The 14,655-nt window shown below is 61.6% G+C and overlaps 2 protein-coding genes across 5 annotated transcripts; one reads left to right on the forward strand and one right to left on the reverse strand.

Moving 5' to 3' along the window:
- Nucleotides 1-291: 291 nt before the first annotated feature.
- Nucleotides 292-2,988, forward strand: LOC309452626 (deaminated glutathione amidase-like). Its single transcript, XM_082077272.1, has 7 exons — nt 292-314; nt 880-972; nt 1,082-1,327; nt 1,402-1,505; nt 1,579-1,712; nt 1,805-1,930; nt 2,717-2,988. Coding segments are annotated over exons 1-7 (975 nt in total). The 5' UTR covers nt 292-312; the 3' UTR covers nt 2,987-2,988.
- Nucleotides 2,989-3,905: 917 nt separating this feature from the next.
- On the reverse strand, nt 3,906-12,738 carry LOC309452627 (death effector domain-containing protein-like). Of its 4 annotated transcripts, none has more exons than XM_082077273.1 (6): nt 12,569-12,738; nt 11,677-12,109; nt 8,527-8,877; nt 6,611-6,721; nt 5,703-5,849; nt 3,906-4,521 (listed from the first exon to the last, which is right to left on the reverse strand). In XM_082077273.1, exons 3-6 carry the CDS (start codon nt 8,849-8,851, stop codon nt 4,145-4,147), a joined length of 960 nt encoding a protein of 319 aa, XP_081933399.1. In that variant the 5' UTR covers nt 8,852-8,877; nt 11,677-12,109; nt 12,569-12,738; the 3' UTR covers nt 3,906-4,144. The 4 variants fall into 4 exon arrangements, with proteins under 4 accessions (XP_081933399.1, XP_081933401.1, XP_081933400.1 ...); XM_082077275.1 differs by having other exon boundaries at nt 12,545-12,738; XM_082077274.1 differs by having other exon boundaries at nt 12,541-12,738.
- Nucleotides 12,739-14,655: the final 1,917 nt, after the last annotated feature.

The following is a 14,655-nucleotide window of genomic DNA, read 5'->3' on the forward strand; positions in this document are numbered from 1 at the left end:
GGTGAGGCCCAACCCACCTGTGCTCGTTGAGCTCCAGCTCCAGCTCGGCCGCCTTGGACGCCAGGCCACGCTGCCTCCTGCCGCAGCCGGTTGAACCGGGCGACCACCTGCGGGGACACGGACGCTTGACAGGGCCGAGCCCCCCAACGCCCCAGGGCCCTCCCCCGCTGCCCGGGGGGCTCCAGGGCCGTCCCCAGGCCATCTTTCCCCCACCTCAGCGGGCGAGCCCCGCCTCTTCCGGCACCAAGCGGAAACGGCGCCATCTTGCGTGAGGGCAGCGGCGCTGCGTCCCCTCGGTATCCCCAACAGGGCATGTAGGGAAAGTGGGGGAGAAAATGGGGGTCCGGGGAGAATTGGGGGGTTCGGGGGGGGTGCAGGGGGCGAGGGGAGCTTGGGAGACGGTCTGAGGGTGCGGGGAGGGAGTTTGGGGCAAATAGAGCGGGTTGGGGGAGCTGGGGCGTTGGGGGTGCTGGGGTATTGGTTTGGGAGTCCTGGGGCAGTTTGGGGGTGCTGGGGCAGGTTTGGGGGTGCTGGGGGCAGTTTTAGGGTGTAATGGGGCAGTTTTGGGGGGTTCTGGGGGCACTTTGGGGTGCTGGGGTTTTGGGGGGTTCTGGAGGCTTTTTTGGGGTACTGAGTGTAGTTGGGGGGTTCTGGGGGCATTTTGGGGGTGCTGGGGGCATTTGGGGGTACTGAAGGTAGTTTGGGGCTTCTGGAGGCAGTTTTGGGGATGCTGGGTTATTCGGGGGTTCTGGGGGTAGTTTTGGGGGGTTCTGGGGACATTTTTGGGCTACTGAGTGTAGTTCGGGGGTGCTGGGGCGGTTCGGGGGACACTTGGGGGGTGCTGGGGGCAGCAGCCGTGACCCCCCCATCCCTCCCCAGGCTGCGGGTGCTGCCCCGACCCCCCCTTCGCCTCCTGCGCCCGGGTCCCCATCGTGTCCCCCAACGTCCCCACGGCTTCGCCACCCCCGACAGGTACCGGGGATGGGGGGGATGACCCATAGTGACCCCAAAATGACCCACAGGGTCCCTGGGGGTGACCTCAGGTGGCCCCCGCGGTCCCCAACATCCCCTGGTCCCACAGCCCCCCCAGCCCCATGGCGCGTCCCCCGCGGGCGCTGGTGGCCGTGGCGCAGGTGACATCGACGCCGGACAAGGAGCGGAACTTGGCGGGCTGCGCCGCGCTGGTGCGGGAGGCGGCGGGACGCGGCGCCGCCATCGTCTTCCTCCCCGAGGGCTTCGACTTCATCGGCACCGACCCGGCGCAGACGCTGAGCTTGGCCGAGAGCCTGGACGGGGACATCATGGGACGATACGCCAACCTGGCCAGGTACGCCCGGGGACCGCCGGGACGCCGGTGTCACCTGCGGGACCCCCCGGGTGACCCTGTGGCGTTGTCCCCAGGGAGTGCGGCGTGTGGCTGTCGCTCGGTGGCTTCCACGAGCGTGGCGAGGACTGGGCCACCACCCAGCGCATCTACAACTGCCACGCGCTGCTGGACCCCGCTGGTGAGACCCCCCCCAAACCCCGCCAAGCGGGGTCACCGGGCGATGCAAACGTGTCCCCCCGTCTTGTCCCCAGGTCAGCTGGTGGCCACCTATAGGAAGACCCACCTGTGTGACGTGGAGCTGGAGGGACGCGTCTCCATGAAGGAGAGCGGCTTCACCAACCCCGGCGCTGAGATTGTGCCGCCCGTCAGCACCCCGGCCGGGAAGGTACACGGGGGTCGCCTGCTGTCCCCAAGCTCCTCACAGAGCCCCCCAAGGGTGCGGTGTCCTTGCTGATGTTCCCTTCTGGTCCCCGACAGCTCGGCCTCGCCATCTGCTACGACCTGCGGTTCCCGGAGCTGTCGCTGGCGCTGCGCCGCGCCGGTGCCGACATCCTCACCTACCCCTCGGCCTTCACCTTCCCCACCGGCGCCGCGCACTGGGAGGTGAGCACGAGGCTCCACAACCCCCCTGGGCAGCCTGGGCCAGGCTCTGCCACCCTCACCCCAACACGTTGCTTCTCATCTTCCAGCGGAACCTCCTGTCTTGCAGTTTGCACCCATTGCCCCTTGTCCTGTTCCTGGTTGTCACCAGCAGAGCCTGGCTCCATCCTCCTGACACTGCCCCTTTCCATCTTGATCCCCAGCAATGAGTCCCCCCTCAGGCTCCTCTTGTCCAGCTCCAGAGCCCCAGCTCCCTCAGCCTTTCCTCACCCGGGAGATGCTCCACTCCCTCCAGCATCTTGGTGGCTGCGCTGGACTCTCTCCAGCAGTTCCCTGTCCTGCTGGAGCTGAGGGGCCACAACTGGACACAAGATTCCAGGTGTGGTCTCCCCAGGGCAGAGCAGAGGGGCAGGAGAACCTCTCTGGACCCAGCTGGTCTCCCATCCAAGCACTGACCAGGCCCGACCCTGCTTAGCTTCCCAGATCAGGTGTTCTCAGGGTGCTCAGGCTGTGTATCTGTGAGGTCTCCCATCCAAGTACTGACCGGGCCCGACCCTGCTTAGCTTCCCAGATCAGACCAGATGGGGCGTTCTCAGGGTGCTCTGGCTGTATATATTACATTATGTATATATATATGTTCCCCAATATATCCTTATAGTATCTGAACTAAACCCTTTATTCAAGGGCAGAGCAGAGGGGCAGGAGAACCTCTCTGACCTACTGACCACCCCCTTCTAACCCACCCCAGGTCCCTTCCTGGCCACAAGAAAACCACCCCTGTCCCCCCAGGTGCTGCTGCGGGCGAGGGCCATCGAGACCCAGTGCTACGTGGTGGCGGCGGCGCAGACGGGGCAGAACCACGAGCGCCGCGTGTCCTACGGCCACTCGCTGGTGGCCGATCCCTGGGGGACCGTGGTGGCTCAGTGCGGCGACACCCCCGGGCTCTGCTACGCCAACATCGACCTCGAGTACCTGCAGCGCGTCCGCCGCCAGATCCCGGTGCACCAGCACCGGCGCCACGACCTGTACGGCACCACGACGCCCCAATCGATGCATTAACACCCAAATCCACTCCATTTCGAAGCGTTTCGCCCCAAAACGCAGCCGCTGGATGCGCATGGGGCTCCCCGTGCCGCTGCCACAGGGGTGTCCCCCCAAATCTCGGCGTCCCCCCCGTTTTTGGGTGCGCTCGAGGGGGTCGGGAAGGAAGGAAGGAGGCGGGCGCTGCGGTCGCTGTTTATTCCGAGAAACCCGAAGCTACACAGGGAACGGGACGTTAAGAGTGAAGTTTTAAAAAATACAGAAATCACAGAAATTACAGCGAGTTGTGGCAGAATTGTCCATGAGCGGATAAGGGGGGGGGGGGTGCGGTGGGGGGGGCCACACGCACCACAAATCCCCTGGTGGGGGGGGAACTGCACCCAATTGGGGAGAAAAACCACAAAATGGGGATGGAGCTCAAAAAAACCCCCTCGGAGCCACAGGCAGCGGGTTGGGGGGAAAACGGTTGTTTTTGGGGGGGGGGTGCGGAGCTGCTGACCCCCCCCTATGTGTGGGCAGGGCTGGGCTGCCAGCAACGCCTGCCCCTTGGACCAGTTAGTCCCAGTTTGTCCCAGTTGCCAGCTGGAGGGGGGGGGCAGAGCCAGGCGGCCGCAGAGGGGACAGGTGGAGGTTGGGGCGGGGGGTCCCTTGGCGCTGGTCCCCCCCAGGGGAGGGGACACGAAGGCACATGGTCCGGGGGACACAGTGGGGGGGGGGTGTGGGGACAGTTTGACTCCTGAGAAACCCCCCTGAGGCGCCCGGGGGGGATTGAGGGACAAACAGCACGGGGGACACAACCCAGAGGGGACACACAACCCAGGGCGGGATCCCCCAGCACACGGAGCCCCCAAGACGGTGACACAAGGGACAAAGCCACCCCTGAGCCCACCCGGTATAACACCCCCCCCAAGGCAGGATTTTTGCCCTTTTTCCTGTGTGTGTGTGTGTGTTTGTTTTTAATGGATGTAAAAGAAAAGAGAAGAAAAGAAGGAAAAACGAAGCGCAAGAGGCGACAAGAGGGGCCGGGGGGTGGAAACACGAAGCCTCCGAGTCGCACCATCCCAGGCCAAGGGGGGGGGGGTGGGTTCCACCGTTTCCTTTCCTTTTCCAAACCAAAAACCAGAACCAAACCAAAGCAAAACCCCAAAGCGTTGGAGTGGGGGGAACGCACGGGGCTCAAGGAGCCGTTTGCAGCATCAAGTTCCTCAGGAGTTTCTGGCGGCCGAGCTCGTAATCCTCCTCGTCCACATTGACCAGCAGTTTGATGGCCTCGTGGCCCACGGCCTGTTTGAGCGAGTCCGTGATGAAGACGCCCTTGAGGGCCTCCAGCAAGGAGCCGTTGATGTAGTCGCGCCAAAAGGCGTCGAGGTAGGTGAGCTCGGAGAATTTGATGTCGCAGATGATGGAGCCCAGGTCGCGCGATTTGAGGATGGTGTTGGCCTGGTTGAAACGCTCGAACTGGCGCTCCAGCGGGTCCTGCTTGTTGGAGAAGACGTTGCCCTGCAGCGCCGTCTCGTGCTGGCAGTACTCGGCGCGGACGCGCAGGCGGATGTCTATGGGGGGGAGGGAAAACGGCGTTAAATTAAGGTAATTCGATTAAAAAGCGTGCTGTGGTTATAAAACGAAGTTTCGGAGCAAATATGAGGACTTGGTGCTTTAAGCTTCAACAGTTGTTGGAGCATCTTAGTGCAGTTCCCTGTCCTGCTGGAACTGAGGGGCCACAACTGGACACAAGATTCCAGGTGTGGTCTCCCCAGGGCAGAGCAGAGGGGCAGGAGAACCTCTCTGACCTACTGACCACCCCCTTCTAACCCCCCCAGGTCCCATTGGCTTCCTGGCCACAAGGGCCCAGTGCTGGCTCAGCCCACAGCACCCGCTGTTCACAGCTGGTCTCCCATCCAACTACTGACCGGGCCCGACCCTGCTTAGCTTCCCAGATCAGACAAGATGGGGCATTCCCAGGGTGCTATGACTGTATATATTACATGTATGTATATACATATGTTCCCCAAGTATGTCCTGATAGTGTCTGAACTAAACCCTTTTTCAAGGGCAGAGCAGAGGGGCAGGAGAACCTCTCTGACCTACTGACCCCCCCCTTCTAACCCCCCCCAGGTCCCATTGGCTTCCTGGCCACAAGGGCCCAGTGCTGGCTCATGGTCCCCCTGCTGTCCCCAGGACCCCCAGCTCCCTTTTCACTGCTCCAACAGCTCATTCCCAACTTACACTGGAACCTGGGCTTGTTCTGCCCACATTCAAGACTCTACACTTGCCCTTGTTCTATTTCATCACATTTCTCCCCGCCCAGCTCTCCAGCCTGTCCAGGTCTCTGATGGCAGCACAGCTTCCAGTGTCACCCACTCCTCCCAGCTTGGTGTCACCAGCAAACTTGCTGTCACTCTGTTCCCTCATCCAAGTCATTGATGAATATATTGAATAGTGCTGGTCCCAGCACTGCCCCCTGATGCTCTGCACTGGATCCAGGCCCCAAGTGGACTCTGCCCCATTGGCCACGACCCTCTGGCTTCTTCCCTTCACCAGTTCGCAGTCACCTCACCCCCTGCTCATCCAGCCCGCAACCAGAAGCGACGCGGGGAACGGGATAAGAGTGAAGTTTTAAAATATACAGAAATCACAGAAATTAGAGTGGCAGAATTGTCCATGAGCGGAGAGGGGGGTGCTTTGTACTTTGGGACCCCCAAAACACCCCCAAAGCCCCCCCAAGAGTGCTCACCACACGTCTGCTTCTCCTTGGGATCCGGCGTCGCCGACTTCCTGCGCTTGCGCTGGCTGCCCGGGAGGGTCCGGCCGCGGCCCGGCCGCTTGGCGCAGAGCTGGGGGCCCGCGGGGGAGCAGCACACAACGGGGTGCTGGGGAGGCACTGGGGACACACGGGGGACAATGAGCCCGTCGGCACAGCCTGGGGATGCTGAGGCCCCCCCCCCAGCTCATGGGATGGGGACACGGAGCCCTCCGCTTGCGGGATGGGGACACTGAGCCCCCCACTTGCGGGATGGGGACACCGAGCCCCCCACTTGCGGGATGGGGACACCGAGGCCTCTGGTTGATGGGATGGGGACACCGAGCCCCCCGGTTCGTGGGATGGGGACACCAAGCTCCCCACTTATGGGATGGGGACACCGAGCCCCCCGGCTTGCGGGATGGGGACACCGAGGCCCCCACTCACGGGATGGGGACACCAAGCCCCCTCATTTAAGATGGGGACACCGAGCCCCCAGTTCACGGATTGGGGACACCAAGGCCTCTGGTTGATGGGATGGGGACACCAAGGCCCCCACTTAAGATGGGGACACTGAGCCCCCCACTTGCGGGATGGGGACACCGAGGCCCCCACTTGCGGGATGGGGACACCGAGCTCCCTGGTTCGCAGGATGGGGACACCGAGGCCCCCGGCCCACCATGTTGGTGCTTTTCTCTGTCCCTGACACCCCGTTCCAGCCTTGTCACCTCTCCGGTGTCCCCCCCATCCCAAGGGACGTCCAGCAGCCCCAGGAACCTGCACAAGCCCCAAGGGGGAACCCCCAAACCTCCAACCCCCCTCAAAACCAAGCACCCCCCAGCACAGTCACTCCCCGAACCATATGTCACCCCCATCCCCCCCCTTCCTGGGGTGACACCCACCTGGTTTGTGGGGGTGGCCGAGCCCGTGTCCCCCCGCCGCGCCGTGTGCCCGCGGGGTCACGTAACGGATGGACGTCTCCTCCAGGTACTTGTCCACCAGGTCCGGACACACTGCGGGGGGGACACGGGAGTGAGGGGGGGCACAGGGGACGTGGATCTGCTGAGGGGTGACGGAGGGGACACAGGTCCCCATGTCCCACAGGGGAGACAGAGGGCCCTACAGGATGGACAGAGGGGACATGGATCCCCTGAGTGGGGACAGAGGGGACACAGGTCCCTACAGGAGGGACAGAGGGGACATGGATCCCCTGAGTGGGGACAGAGGGGACACAGGACCCTACAGGGGGGACAGAGGGGACACAGGACCCTACAGGGGGGACAGAGGGGACATGGATCCCCTGAAGGGTGACAGAGGGGGACATAGGTCCCTACAGGAGGGACAGAGGGGTCATGGATCCCCTGAAGGGTGACAAAGGGGACACAGGTCCCTCCTGAAGGGTGACAAAGGGGACACAGGTGTCAGGTTGGAGGCCGGGATGCTTTTTTGGGTTGATTTTGTCCTGTTTGGGAGCTCCGGGACGGATCCTGCCCAACCCCACACCAGCCAAGGGCAATTGGGGACCGAGTTTCGCTGGTTTGGAGCCAAGAACAGGGTGGGAGGGGAAGAAACTCCAAAGGACTCGGGGAGCAGGAACCGGCTGGTTAAACCTGGGCCAGACTCCCCGAACCGCCCGTCGCAACCCGCACGGAAAGCGCTTTCTTCATAAAGCCGCTTGAAATGCTACTTTGGTGCGTTTGATGGAAGCGTTTCCGCCCCACCCGAGGTTGGTTTTTGTGCAAAACAACCCAAAAGCTGCTCAAGAAACACAAACGGCGCCGCTGTCCCCCCCGTGCACCCCGAAACCGGGAGGTTTTGGTTCCTGCCTCCACCAGCAGAAACTGGGGAGACTCGGCAGCGCCGAGAAAGGCCAATTATCCTCATTTACAGCGAAGATGCTAATTAGAGTGGTTGGGTTTTGGCTCAGCCCTTTGAACTCTGAATTGGGGTTTTTAGTCCAAAAAAGGAGCTGGCGGAGGGATCAGCTCAGCCTGGCAGCTCCACTGGGAGCCAGAGGGATGGGACTGGGAGAACTGGGAGCACTGGGAGCCGGAGGGAGGGAACTGGGAGCCGGAGGGAGGGAACTGGGAGCCGGAGGGAGGGAACTGGGAGCCGGAGGGAGGGAACTGGGAGCCGGAGGGAGGGAACTGGGAGCCGGAGCTGCAGCAATCCCAGTTCTCTGCTTCTGAAGGAAGGAGGAAACTGTGGGGTTTGCCAGAAATGAAGCCAAATCTCTACCCCAGCGAGGAGGAGGAGGACGATGGGGCCCTAACGAAGGCCAGGCTCGTTAGACACCCACTAACCAGGCTCATTAGGCTCACCGGGCCACCAGCCCTAACGAAGGGCAAAGGGTGGGCTCATTAGGTGCCCACTCACCAGGCTCCTTAGACACCCACTAACCGGACTCATTAGGCTCACAGGGCCACCAGCCCTAACGAAGGGTGGGCTCGTTAGTCACCCGCTCCCCAGGCTCGTTGGGCTCACTGGGCCACCAGCCCTAATGAATGGCAAAGGGCAGACTCATTAGGCTCACCAGGCCACCAGCCCTAATGAAAGGTGGGCTCTTGAGGCTCCCCAGGCCACCAGCCCTAATGAACAGCAAAGGGTGGGCTCATTAGGCTCCCCAGGCCACCAGCCCTAACGAAAGGTGGGCTCATTAGGCTCCCCAGGCCACCAGCCCTAATGAATGGCAAAGGGCGGGCTCATTAGGCTCACCAGCCCTAACGAAAGGTGGGCTCATGAGTCACCGCCTCACCAACCTCATTTGCTCCCCGGGCTCATTACACCTAACGAAGGGCACGCTCATTAGCTCACTCACCGGGCCGCCGGCGCTTGAGCGTGACGTAGGGCAGCAGGTCGTGGCGCGTGATGATGCGCAGCAGCTGCAGCACCTGCCGCAGGTTGGTCTCGTCGCAGCGGCCCTGCCGCTCCAGCGCCAGCAAGAAGTCCCTGCCGCTGCGGATGGCGCCGCGCTCGGCCTCGTCGATCACGTCCACGAAGAGGAAGGACAGGACGCGCACGTCGCGGTGCGTCAGCTGCGCGCCCACCACGTCGAACATGCGGTGCAGGCTGTAGAGCCCGTGCTCGCGGTCGCCTCGCTCCTCCGGCCAGGCCTGAGCGCGGCGGCGCTTCGGGGCGGCCATCGCGGCGGCCTCGGGGCGGGGGGAACCTGGAGATACGGAGGGAATGGAGTTTAGTGCGTTTCACGTCGATATTGGGGTTAAAACACCCATGTGGTAGCTGCGTTGTGGCCCTGGGAGACGTGGAGGGAACTGGTTTAGTGACTTTGATATCGATGGGTGGATAAAACCCCACGCTGGTCCCTGGGGATGCAGAAGGAACAGGGTTTGAGCCCTCGCACATTGAAATTTGGGGACAAAATCGCAATGTGGTCCCTGCGCCACGGTCCTGGGGATGCAGAGAGAACAGGATGTGATCCCTTTCCCATCAATATTGGGGTAAAAACCCCCATCTGGTCCCTGGGGGTGCAGAGGGAACAGGGTTTGATCCCTTTCCCATCACTATTGGGGTAAAAACCCCCATCTGGTCCCTGGGGGTGCAGAAGGAACAGGGTTTGATCCCTTTCCCATCAATATTGGGGTAAAAGCCCCAATATGGTATCAGTGCTATGGCCCTGGGGATGCAGAGGGAACAGGGTTTGATCCCATTCCCATCAATATTGGGGTAAAAACCCCAATTTGGTCCCTGGGGGTGCAGAGGGAACAGGGTTTGATCCCTTTCCCATCAATATTGGGGTAAAAGCCCCAATATGGTATCAGTGCTGGGGCCTTGGGGACGCAGAGTGAATAGAGTTTAGTCCCTTTCCCATCGATATTGGGGTAAAACCCCCAATCTGGTCCCTGGGGATGCAGACGGAACAGGGTATAGTCCCTTTCACATCGATATTTGGTTACAAACCCCAATCCGGTCCCTGCACTGCACCCCTGGGGACAGGGAGGGAACAGGATTCGATCCTTTTCCCATCAATATTGGGGTAAAAAGCCCAATCTGGTCCCTGGGGGTGCAGAGGGAACAGGGTTTGATCCCTTTCCCATCAATACTGGGGTAAAAACCCCCATCTGGTACCTGTGCTGCAGTCCTGGGGACAGAGAGGGAACAGGATTTAATCCCTTTCATATCAAAATGTGGTTAAAAACCCCACATTGGTCCCTGTGCCACGGTCCTGGGGATGCAGAGAGAACAGGATTTGATCCCTTTCCCATCAATAACGGGGTAAAAACCCCCATCTGGTCCCTGGGGCTGCAGAGAGAACAGGATTTGATCCCTTTCCCATCAATAACGGGGTAAAAACCCCCATCTGGTCCCTGGGGCTGCAGAGGGAACAGGGTTTGATCCCTTTCCCATCACTATTGGGGTAAAAACCCCCATCTGGTCCCTGGGGGTGCAGAGGGAACAGGGTTTGATCCCATTCCCATCAATATTGGGGTAAAAACCCCCATCTGGTCCCTGCGTCGCATCCAGCAGCGACTTGAGCTCAATTGTGCCGGGGAATCCTACACCAAAACCCACCGGTTGGGAACCGGAGCGACGAGATTGGGAACGAGGATCTTGGGAACGAGGAAAAGCCACCGAGTGTCACCAGAAGCCGCGTTTCCAGCCGGCAAAGCGCCGGGGTTTGCAGAGGGAGCTCCAAATACCCCCCCAAAAGAAGTAAAACAACCAGCAGAAACACACCCGGGTAGCGCGAGGCCTCTGCTTCCCATCCCGGCTAACAAACCAAACATAAACCTGGCTTAAACCCGACCTAAACCCCACACAAACCCACACGCCCGCTTATCGCGGAACCGCCGGCGTGTTTACACCACAACAGCCCCAAAATCCTGATCTCTGGCCTCAAAGCGGCGCCGGCTCCACCTGCCGAGTCGCCCCCAGGACCCTCTTTTCTTGCAGTTTTAGGGAAAAATGGTTAAAACAGCCTGTTTTTCCGCACCCGGGGGGGTTGCCAAGCGTCGAGTTGCGTAAACCCGGGGCAGGAATTCAGCAAACACCCTCTTTTGATTATTTAGCACCGACTAAATTCCATCCGTGCTTCTCGTGCTGCCCAAACAGAGCAAGATTCAGCAAAGAGAGTTTGGGGGGGTTGTTCTGAGTCCTGTGGTGGGTTAAAATACCCCCAAATCGCCTCGTTTTGTTCAAGAACACGACGAGGAGGCGCCGGTGACACCGCGACGTGTCCCCAAAGCCGCTCGGGAGGGGACGTCCCGCCGGGATCATGAGGATAATTTCAGGTGAACAGGAAAAACGAGCTTTGGGTGTCACTGCTCAGTCCCGGCTTTGCCCAAGGCTCGGCCTAAACCCACAAAACCCCCCTCATGCCAACACGTCCCCACCCGGACGGGCACAAAACCCAGTTTGGGGGTGAAATGGGGCTTTGTGCTTTGGTCACAACGACCCTGATTGTCCCCAAGGCAGAACCAGAACCCAACAACCATCCCAGGAGAAAATTAAAGATTTAACCAATTCCTGCTGTGCTGAGGGTGAACGGAAACGATAATGAAGAAAACAACCCTCAAAACGCCCATTAATGACCCAAAACACCATCCCGGGGGAGGAGGAGGCGCCCGGCCACGCTGCGTCACCCCATGGAGCCCTCGTGGAACCGGCGCTGTTTTGGGGTAGGTTTTGGTGCATGGATTTACCTGGGGGGGTGCGGATTGAACATCCCATTGCAGAAAACGCTCGTCACCTCTGTTCATTGCCCCGGCTAATTCCTATCACCCCAATTAACCCCTCGATCTAATCTGTGGCAGCTCCAGCTGTTGGTTTCCAGCGCCGGCCAAGCGACAACGGTAAAAAATACCCAATAAACCCCAAAGCATAGAACCCCCAGCGACCCCCCCCAACACCACCGGGTCCCCTCGACCGATTCCACCCGGTTGGGATCCACCGGAGCCTCTCGCAACCGGGGGAACCGTGAGGACGTCGGGAAAGGCGCAGGAACACCCACCTGGGCCGGGAGCTCCGCTGCTCTCGGATCCACAGTCCCAAGCAGCTCTTGGTGGCTCCGATCCCCTTTTCTCGGCGGCTCCGACCCCTTTTCTCCTCGGCTTTTGAAATAAAACCTCCTGGTGAAGCAGCTCCTGTAGTCCCGGGTCCGGCCGAACTTCCAGAGTCAGGCTGGTCGACTTGAAGCCACCCAATTTAATTTTGTGGTCTTTTTTTCTCCCCAAACCCCCCCTTTTTTTCCTACTGAATAATTTACTGCCGCGGGGAGGAGGGAAAGGCGAGTCCAGAGCTCCCCCCGTGCTCTCTAGGTCACTTCTTTCTGCACAGCCACCATTCCTGACGAACTAACTCCTCTCTTCCCGGCGGGATTTAAACCTCGCTTTGCTCTGAGGATCGCGACTCCTCCAGAAACCGGCCCGGCTTAAGTCACAAACCTTAACAAAAAGAAAAACCAAGAGAATGTCACCCGAACTGGGTTCTCCTTTGAAAACTCAGCCTATACCTCCCGTCTCCTTGGCGCTTACAACGGGCTCGTCCTAAGCAGCTCCTTAGGCCGGGTTTATCCCTCCTGCCGCGCTGGCGACGTTTAGATTCAATATTACTAAATAAACCCTTCGAAATTAAGCTCTAATCCAGCGCTAAACCCCCGGGACGGGGCTCCCCGCGCTGGGTTCTTCCCTCCCCGGGGCACCGGGCTCGTTAAAACCCCCCGGGGAACGTGTAGTGACCCCGGGAACGGCGGTGAGAGGCTCCGCGGGGAGCGGCACCACAGGCCGCCCTACCCCCCCATCCCCCGGGGCCTCCCCGCCCGGTACCGGCCGCGCTGAGCTACGGAGCGGCCTGTTCCCCGGGCCCGTCCCCTCACCCACAGGCACCGCCGAGGCCTCCCTTACAGCGCCCCCGCCATGCCCGCCGGCCCGGCCCCCGCTGCGCTCTGGGGCGCCGCCCCGGGGGGAGTCGCGGCCTCCCCGTCACGGCCGGGCCAGGCCCGGCGCCGCCATGTTGGCTCCGTCCGCTCCGCTCCCCGCTCGCAAACGGCCGCGGCGGCTCACGGAGCGACGCAACATCCGGGGACGCGCCGCGGCCCCGCCCCTCGACGCGCAGGGCGCCCACGCCTACATCCGGGCTACACTCACCCTCCTCCGCCTTCACGCTCATTCGGAATGCTAAGGAACGCGGCGCCCTCTTGGATAAGGGCAGAAGGGCGGGCGCATCCGGGTCACCAACCGCCGGCTTCAGCGCCCTTCGGGAGCATTGCGGAGCGGCCGCCATGTTGGGGGAGGGCAAGCTGGCAAGGCCGCCATTTTGGGAGAGGGCAGGCGGGGTCCGCCGGGCGCGGCTTCGCGCCTGCTGAGGGGCATGAGAGGGCGCCGCCATCTTGAGTGAGGGCAGAGCGAACGGCGCTGAACCTGGGGGGCCTCTGGGTTTTGGGGGGGCTCCCTGAGGGCGGGAACATGTCCCTGACCCGCCGTGTGCGGTTTAATGGGAGCCAGACACTTTATTCCCTAAAAACGGTGTAAAATCCCGGGATTTCGGTCCCAGCCCACCACGCCGCTGAATTAGTAATTATTAAATTAGCCATTAAATTAGCGATTCCTGCAAATTTCGATGCTCAGTTTGCTTCCAGAGACCAGAGGGGAGGAGAATGATGGAATTTCGCAATCCCAGTGAGCGATGTGAAGAGTCGGGTGTGCACGTGTAATCCTTGGCCATACATACATATAATCCACATATAGAACATGTATAATCCCTGCCCTGTTTCCCCTCCATGACATGAACCATTTAACACATCTGGGGCTCAGTTTGGACCCGGGCTCCTCCCTGAGAAGGATTTGGAAAGCGGGGGCCCCATGGGGACAATGGGAGGCTCATGAGGACAAGGGGGCACCCTGGGGACAAGGGGGGACCCTGGGGACAAGGGGGGACCCCTGGGGACAAGGGGGTGGTCCTGGGGACAAGAAGGGGCCCTGGGAACAAGGGGGGACCCATGGGGACAATGGGAGACTCATGAGGACAAGGGGGGACCTGTTGGTACAAGAGGGGACCCTTGGGGACAAGAGGGGGCCCTGGGGACAATGCGGGACCCCTGGGGACAAGGGGTGACCTGTGGGGACAAGGGGGGGCCCCCATGGGGACAATGGGAGACTCATGAGGACAAGGGGGGACCCTGGGGACAAGGAGGGGGTCCTGGGACAAGAAGGGGGCCCTGGGAACAAGGGGGGACCCATGGGGACAATGGGAGACTCATGAGGACAAGGGGGGACCCTGGGGACAAGGGGGGACCCTTGGGGACAAGAGGGGGCCCTGGGGACAAGGGGGGACCAATGGGGACAAGGGGGTGGTCCTGGGACAAGAAGGGGGCCCTGGGAACAAGGGGGAACCCATGGGGACAATGGGAGACTCATGAGGACAAGGGGGGACCCTGGGGACAAGGGGGGACCCCTGGGGACAAGGGGGGGGTCCTGGGACAAGAAGGGGCCCTGGGAACAAGGGGGGACCCATGGGGACAATGGGAGACTCATGAGGACAAGGGGGGACCCTGGGGACAAGGGGGGCCCTGGGGACAAGGGGGGACACATGGGGACGAGAAGGGGGTCCTGGGGACAATGGGGGACCCATGCGGACAATGGGGTACTCATGAGGACAAGGGGGGGACCCATGGGGACAATGGGGTACTCATGAGGACAAGGGGGGGTCATGGGGACAAGGGGGGGCCCTGGGGACAAGGGGGGGACCCATGGGGACAAAGTGGGGACCCATGGGGACAAGGGGGTTGAGGGGGGGATCCCTGGGGGTCCCCTCCGAAGCGAGGGGTCCTTGTGGGGTCCCCCGTCCCCAGGAAAAGGCCCCTGGGCCCCGGGCTCGTCCCCGTCCCCATCCCCATCCCCGGCAGATGGTGCCGGGCGGGTGCACCCGCACCCATGTTGGGGGGGGACACCCGTGGACCTCGCCCCGGCCCTGCCCTGCCCTGCCCTGCCCC

The sequence above is a fragment of the Streptopelia decaocto genome, assembly GCF_964273445.1.
Source record: "Streptopelia decaocto genome assembly, contig: HAP1_SCAFFOLD_2328, whole genome shotgun sequence".
In the NCBI taxonomy this organism is placed as follows: Eukaryota; Metazoa; Chordata; class Aves; order Columbiformes; family Columbidae; genus Streptopelia; species Streptopelia decaocto.

Bases quoted from the DNA above. Each gene is read 5' to 3' on its own strand.
- LOC309452626 (XM_082077272.1), top strand. The intron at 1,328-1,401 runs GTACGCCCGGGG...CGTTGTCCCCAG, and splicing joins CGATACGCCAACCTGGCCAG to GGAGTGCGGCGTGTGGCTGT. The intron at 1,931-2,716 runs GTGAGCACGAGG...CTGTCCCCCCAG, and splicing joins CCGGCGCCGCGCACTGGGAG to GTGCTGCTGCGGGCGAGGGC.
- LOC309452627 (XM_082077273.1), bottom strand. From the start codon at position 8,851: ATGGCCGCCCCGAAGCGCCGCCGCGCTCAGGCCTGGCCGGAGGAGCGA. The intron at 6,722-8,526 runs GTGAGTGAGCTA...TCCCCCCCGCAG, and splicing joins GCTCAAGCGCCGGCGGCCCG to TGTGTCCGGACCTGGTGGAC. The intron at 5,850-6,610 runs GTGGGTGTCACC...GTGTGTCCCCAG, and splicing joins CGGCCACCCCCACAAACCAG to TGCCTCCCCAGCACCCCGTT.